Source organism: Poecilia reticulata, linkage group LG2 (assembly GCF_000633615.1).
Source record: "Poecilia reticulata strain Guanapo linkage group LG2, Guppy_female_1.0+MT, whole genome shotgun sequence".
In the NCBI taxonomy this organism is placed as follows: Eukaryota; Metazoa; Chordata; class Actinopteri; order Cyprinodontiformes; family Poeciliidae; genus Poecilia; species Poecilia reticulata.
This window is the reverse complement of record NC_024332.1, coordinates 6,090,859-6,097,973: the sequence shown is the minus strand read 5'-3', so window position 1 is coordinate 6,097,973 and position 7,115 is coordinate 6,090,859. Positions and strand designations below refer to the sequence as shown.

The 7,115-nt window shown below is 41.6% G+C and overlaps 1 protein-coding gene across 1 annotated transcript in view; it reads right to left on the bottom strand.

Moving 5' to 3' along the window:
• Positions 1-1,035: 1,035 nt before the first annotated feature.
• The window catches only part of LOC103474492 (cystathionine beta-synthase-like), an 8,883-nt gene continuing 2,803 nt past the window's right edge, over positions 1,036-7,115 (bottom strand). The window contains exons 2-15 of the mRNA XM_008425508.2: positions 6,359-6,641; positions 6,072-6,178; positions 5,776-5,910; positions 5,611-5,690; positions 4,907-5,111; positions 4,727-4,818; positions 4,110-4,235; positions 3,937-4,021; positions 3,495-3,600; positions 3,333-3,410; positions 3,125-3,259; positions 2,931-3,039; positions 2,087-2,171; positions 1,036-1,747 (exon numbers count right to left, since the gene is read on the bottom strand). Of these exons, the coding sequence (XP_008423730.1) occupies positions 1,617-1,747; positions 2,087-2,171; positions 2,931-3,039; positions 3,125-3,259; positions 3,333-3,410; positions 3,495-3,600; positions 3,937-4,021; positions 4,110-4,235; positions 4,727-4,818; positions 4,907-5,111; positions 5,611-5,690; positions 5,776-5,910; positions 6,072-6,178; positions 6,359-6,633 (1,749 nt within the window). The 5' untranslated portion in view covers positions 6,634-6,641 and the 3' untranslated portion in view covers positions 1,036-1,616. The remainder of the gene's footprint in view (positions 1,748-2,086; positions 2,172-2,930; positions 3,040-3,124; positions 3,260-3,332; positions 3,411-3,494; positions 3,601-3,936; positions 4,022-4,109; positions 4,236-4,726; positions 4,819-4,906; positions 5,112-5,610; positions 5,691-5,775; positions 5,911-6,071; positions 6,179-6,358; positions 6,642-7,115) is intronic.

Genomic DNA, 7,115 nt, shown 5'->3' with positions numbered 1-7,115 from the left:
AGAGAAACACGTTGATGACAACATTGTTTGACATTTTTGCTCAAGCTATTTACGGATCTTTCAAGTTTCTGATATGTGTCCCCCCCMATGATAAACTTGTTCCTACGCCCTTGGATACACCCAATTTATCTGAATATTTATCAAGGATCTGTTTTTTTATTTTGTGTAAACAGCAAATTGCACAGTAAAAATATTCAAAGAAATAAGAAGTAGGTTYGGAACCTAAAAAACAAAAAAGCATCCCTGCCCTGATAAAAAAAAAAACTGTCCAGTTTATGAGGAGACGGGTTTGGTTTTTAAATTGTTTTGTGAAAGAGTAATTCATTAATGTGTAGTAACGTGAAGAGCAGCAGTTGTAATAATTTATGTGAGTGCAGCAAATTAATGCACAGATAAATTCAGGTCAGTCCTTCTGTTCACTATTACTTACTCATAATTTTTATTAATCTTATAATTTAAGTAATGCTTAGTCTAAGCATTACTTAAAACTAAGCTGAAGAACGTTAGTGTGTAATTCCAGCTTGTGACCACAGGCGGGTAATAGAGAGACAGAGTCTACGGCAAAAACAAAACAAAACAAAAAAACACAACTTTTAAGGCAGAGCAGGGCGATTTCTGCCATCTGGTGGACATAGAGGGCAACTACAGCTGTAATTAAGCAGTCATAAATATTTGTAAAAAAATTTTTATAGTGGACATGGTAGAGGGCATTATACCAATTATATACTTATATTATTGTAATTACAATTACTATAAGTAATTATAGCTTCAGATCTAAAAACATGCTAATCGGTTAGCATCGCTAGCTTTGCCAATTCTCCTCAAGTTTAATGACTGCTACATGAATACATGTATTGTTACTAAAAATGATCTCTAATTACCAATTCAGTAATAAACATGTGAATAAATTACAAATGATTAGTACTCCTTGTACTAATAGAGAGCATGTAACTAAACTTTTATCAAGAAGTKACCTATATCAATAAACATGATTTTACTATCACTTACTGTACTGATTTAATTTCGACAAAACTGTTCAATAACTTTGCTTAAACTTTATTTATTCAGACACATTCATTGAATAAAAGCAATGCAATACAAAATATTTCCTCCAAGACACATCTATGATCAAATAGTCAAGACTTATTCACAGTTACGACAGACTTTGCGCTGAAACAAAATTAGGAAAAAAATAAAGTAAGCTCATCATGTTTGCTTATATACAGCAAGACCATTTATGGCCCCTTTTTTCTGTTTCAATGCAGAAATCCAGCTTTTACAATCACAAGTTTCTTTAAAAACGATTAAAGCATAACTCAAAAGGTCCCAAAGACGTCTCACAGATGAGAAATAAGCCGACCAGGAATTAAAAACTTACAAAAGATTTGCTTTCTACTCTGTAAGGACCATAAAATAAAAAATAAAAAAACTTCTGAAACTCCAGACCAAGCTGAATGGATATAAAATCAGAAACTAACGAGAGAATATAAATTTTTAGCTGAAAATAAGAGACAACTACAACCCAAAAAACTTCAAGAATACTTTTTCCAACTCTCCTGAACTCATCAATGGTCATCCTTTTATTTTTTGGAGGCGAGAAAGCTTCTGTCAGCTGATCACAGCTCATCGGTGGACTCCGACACGGAGCGCTCTCTCCGTTCCCGGCCTGTGACAAAGTTGAGCAGGTCGACAGCCGTCACCACGCCGAAAACCATYTGCTTCAGCGCGGTCGAGCCGTTGGTCAGGTCTGGTAAAGAGACAGGAGGAAGGAGAGAGAAMGTCGGTTAAAGGCAGACATGACACAGAGCAGACGGGGCTCCGGGTTTWATCTACAGCATCGCAGAAAGTTACACGCTCATCTCTGGCAGACTCCGAAAGKTCAAGTAAAGGTTGTCTGAACTTTATTTCCAATGACACGAGACGGAACTTTGATCGACAATCGATGGCGTTTGAACCATGATGCAATAAATACTGATTATGTAGGTCTTTTCYAGCTTCAGCCTCAAGTTCCGATGATGCAGAGTTGAAGAAAAAAAAAAACACAATAAAGAAAAGCCATTTATCAATGTTTCTTCTCCAAACTTACATTGGATCTGTTCATGCACCACCAGGGCAAAGTGGTCGATTTCCAGAATGCGAGATAAGTTCCCCAAATTATCATTCAGGCGTATCTGTGAAGAAAAAGGTTGAGAGAAACAGGAAAAAAAACAAGAGATTATTTAAGGACGAACGTAAACAATTGTTGAGACTTTCCTGATTTTTTAACCAGTTTTTAATTAAGTATAAAAGCAAAACATCAGATCTGATTTTTATCAAACTTTTGTCTGATTTTTATTTCAGTCAAAAATAAATTAGTTTTTCTGTTTTCCCAACAGGGTCATGGTTTAAAAATCCCAATGTTCACCTTGTATCCATGAGGCAGATAAAACATAGAAATGGTGAAAATAAATTTCTCAGAGATCAGTTTGGAGATTTTAATTTTATTTTCTATATTTATCTGGAYGTAGCAAACAGAGAAGTTAAATTCAATACTTGGTCTTAAAGGGTTACAAAAAAACAGGTCACACATTATCCTCGCCACAAGGTGGAGCCAGAGACCAGGCATCTAAATTGCCTGCAAGCTTTGGTGATGGCTGTGTGAAATTTAATCCTAGTTAAGAACCTCAGAGGTTTGATAAAGAGAAGTTGGAAAACAAACAGAATCATGGAGATCCACGGTGGTGGGAGTATCATGCTGAGTGGATGCCGTATGTTGAATTTTGAGGGTTTAACATGAAAACATTGCGGCAAGATGCCAAAATTTCATACAAATTATTAAAATTCTGCCGTTGGAGGAACATTAAACTAGTTTTCAGCAGTTTTACTTTCTGATCCAACCSTGCTGAGGGAAGCAACACAATAAGAAGCAAACGGAAACTTGTGAGGCCGACCTGTTTGAACTGCTTGTAGAGAACTTTGCTGACGGGATCGGACAGCTTGATCTTCCTGGCGAGAATCGATGACAGCATGTTTCCCAGCGTCACCATTCCCAGGATCACCCTACAGACACGGATGCAGCAATGAAAATCAACACTTCTTCTTCGTTGGTATGTTCATTTCTTGCAACGCAAGAGGAGCAGTTCACCCCGCGTCGTCCACCACGGGCGCCTGGTCGAAGCCCTTCTCCTTCAGGATCTTGATGGTCTGCTGGCAGCTGACGGTCGGCAGGACGGTGAGCGGAGCCGACAGGTTCAGGCTCTGCACCTTCAGGTTCCACCACCTAGCGAAGCAGGTGCTTTAGCTACAGATGTGGAAGCAACAGTTTGGGTTACAAAAGTTTTTAAAGTGCATACCAAGGCTTCTTCACCATGATGTCCTCCTCCCTCAGGAAGCCTTTCTGGACCATCCACTTATCACTCAGGAACTTTGACCTGCAGGGAAAGGAGATGAAAAGCTGAAGCAAACATTGACCAGTGAAACCAAGCAGATGAAGTTTWATGAAAGACGATTCTCACATGTAGTTGCGGATGGAGTCCGGCAGGATGACGACGCAGCGYTGGCCCTCCTTCAGCTCTTTGGCGAACTTCACAGCTGCAGCCATGGCAGTCCCAGAGCTGCCCCCTGTTGGACAAATCCAGAAGAACAAGGTTGAATGGAGCAAATATTGAAATTTGTTTTTTTTTTCCAACTTTAAATMTTTTACGGCATTTGAGGGACACTGTAAATAGAAACATGAATAAATAAGGGAGGAGTAACTTTCCTCCACAAAAACCTTCTCGAACAAACTCAATTCAGAAATTTCAGAGTTTTTTTTCTAGCAAGTTTATCAGAGATCAGAAATTTGTTTTCTAGAAAATTTCAGTTTTTATGGGTGAGTAAAGAGTACAGCATAATAAAATTTTTTTTTCTAAAAACTTACTCAAGTAAAATATAACTCTGAATCAGATGCATATTTACCACATAGCAGTCCTTCATCCCTGATGAGCATGCGGGCCAGATTGAAGGACTCTTCATCGTTGGATTTGTACCAGGTATCAACAACCTGGAGAAAAAAAAACAAACAAAACTCAGAATTAAAAGCCAGTCCAGAGGAAACACTTGAGGAAATAAAGAGAGCAGCCAGGACTCACTGATCTGTCGAGGACAGTGGGGATGAAGTCGTAGCCGATTCCCTCCACCTCGTACTGGGTCTTATCGGTCTTATTGATCTCCTCAGGCTCGGCCAGGATGGAGCCTTCTGGGTCGACAGCAATAATCTGCACACAGTCATCACAGAAGAGACTAACAGTCAGGATTCCTACACATTTATCACAGGAAAAAACAACAACAGACTTTTCCAACCTGGAAAATCTCAAGCTGTCTTTTTTTTTTTAGCTATTTTTAAGTCTTGAAAGAAAGCTTGAAGAAGCAAGAAGGAAAGAAAGCAAGAAATAACAAGACAAAGAAAGCTTGAATGAAAATAGTTTAAGAAAAAGGTTGGAAAAAAGGAGGTTTGAAAGAAAAAAAAGCTTTAAAGAAATGACAGTGAAGACCAACAGTAAAAGGACAAAATCAATCAGTCCTCAGGATACAACATTTTTTCCAAATGCAGGAAAACTGAGAAGAAAGCAAAGAACTGAAAGAAGGAGCTCAGGAATGTTATAAAAATGAAGGATAGAAAGGAAAGACTTGAAGGCAGAAAGAAGGAAGCGAGGACTCAACCTTTAGACCAAGTACAGTGCGTCAGACATGTTTCAACTGAGCTCACTCTGATGTTGGGGCATTTCTCCTTCAGCTTGCGTGCGACGCCTGTGATGGTTCCTCCTGTTCCTGCTCCGGCCACCAGCATGTCCAATTTACCTGCAAACATCCAGCAAACAGACACCAGGCGAGTTAAAGACCCCCAGAGGTCCAGGAAACCAGCCAGACCAGCCGGAGGGATGCGTACCGTCGCACTGCTTCAGGATCTCCTCGGCCGTGGTGTCGTAGTGAGCCAGCGGGTTGCTGGGGTTACGGTACTGGTCCAGGATGTGCGAGTCTGGGATCTCGTTCTTCAGGCGCCAGGCCACACCCACGTGAGACTCGGGGGAATCGAAACGAGCGCTGGTGGGGGTTCGGACGATCTCGGCTCCGAGAGCTCTGAGCACGTCCACCTGAGGAGGAGAAGGTGGAGAAGACGATGAGGGAACCTCCATCAGCTTTGTTACAATCAGATTCTGGGTTTAGTTAGCAGGATCTGAAGAGTTGAGGTGAGAACAAAGTGCTGAACAAGGAAAACACAATTTAAAATGTGTGTGGAAAATGTCTGAACTTAGCTGCCATCCAGTGGCTGACCGGTTTACTGAAACRAGCTAAAGTGTTCATGTTGAGGGTTACATAAACTCAAAAAACYTGATTTCTCAGTTTCATCCATTTTAAGATAAGAAAAAAAAACTGAATTCAGAAAAAGGAAACACACCACAAGGRCCGATACAATAACACGTAAGGATACAAATCAGGGAGGAATGCTCGACATTCCTTTCTTTTTCCTGACTGTGCAGGAACCCAGGCTCAAAGCCTGACTGTAACTTTAATAACAACTGGTTCACAGAGATTTAAACTGGAAACCACCTGACCCGGTCCTCACAAGTAWAGAGAACAGAGAGAGCTCACCTTTTCCATGCTCATCTTCTCAGGCATGACGATGATGCAGCGGTAACCTTTAACAGCAGCAGCCAGGGCCAGTCCGATACCTGGAGACACACAGGAGGAGAATTAACAGCCCGGCTGCTCTGACCCACTTCACAGGCCTACAGAAAGGCTTTTCCGGTCGGATACCTGTGTTTCCAGAGGTGGGCTCTATGATGGTATCTCCAGGCTTGAGGATGCCCGCTCTCTCTGCATCTTCAACCATCCGCAGGCTGATCCTGTCCTTCACGCTGCCTCCAGCATTGAAGAACTCACACTTAGCCACTAAAAAAACAAAAAAWAAATAAAAAATCAACCCGTAACTTTCTTTTTTTGTCTTATAGCAGTAATAAAACTGGGYAATCCTCCCATGTTTACAGATCTGAGCTGCCACAGGCTCTGCTCGTTTTGGGSATGTGCTTCRGCCTGAGCGGCGGATGACTCACGTATTTCGCATTTGACTCCAAACGCTTTGGGGATCTTGTTGATCCGTACCATGGGAGTGTCACCGATCCGGTGCAGGATGTCTGGAAGGATGGTGGGGGAGGCGGACCTGGGGAGGCAGAAGGCAGAGGTATGAAGAAGCTGATTTAGTTCCTCTGTAGGTGAGAAAACACATGTATCCACTTGTCTGGCTTGTGCTAGTAAGAGTGAGTCACCCCTCGATGATCTAATCTCTTGCTTTATGCAGACTCTCCTTGGGTCAACTGCCAGAAGAAAGACCGATTCTCACTTTGAAAAATGTCCGTGGGGTGAGTCTGCTTTGGAGGCCTCCAGGCTCCACGTGCAGCGGCTGGGGAGATCCGGCCGGATCCACTTCCTGTCTACGGCGGGGTTCTTTGTGTTGACCTGAATGGTTTTGCCGGAGTCTTCGTTGGCGTCCGATTCGGTCCCAATGACGGGAAACGAGCCCTCGCGGAGCGGGGCGTCTCCGTTGGTGTGCAGCTTGGCAGAGTGAGGGCACACGGGGCCTTTGACGGCCTCCTTGGAGGAGGGAACAGATGGCATTGCTCAACCTGAAGGGAAACGGTAAACAGCGGGTTACACAAGTGTCGGACGCTTTATCTTACAGATAAAAATGCCAGTTGATAAAGAAGTGCTTTTGTTATGTCWACCAAAACAATTCAGAGAAAACACACAAATGCTTTCACATATATATCTGTAACCTCAGAGGAACCAATTAGATTGCAAAGACCAACACTAGTAGCTCACAGTAATTTTTCCATTTCTAACTTATGTATTCCAAGTATGGAGATAGATGGATGTATGCAGATTAAAAAGAGACGAAAGGAAAAAAAAAAAACAGGCGAATGATATCATCATTGCAATATTTGCAAATATCATTGCAAGATTTTCTAATATCGTCAGCCCTAGTTTCCATCAACCTTTTCCAATAAATGAATATAAAAAACACTTATTGAAACCTGGTTAAAGGCAAAGTATTATTATTTTACTCTAGTTTGACATTCTTCTTCCAGTTAAAGGAAAGA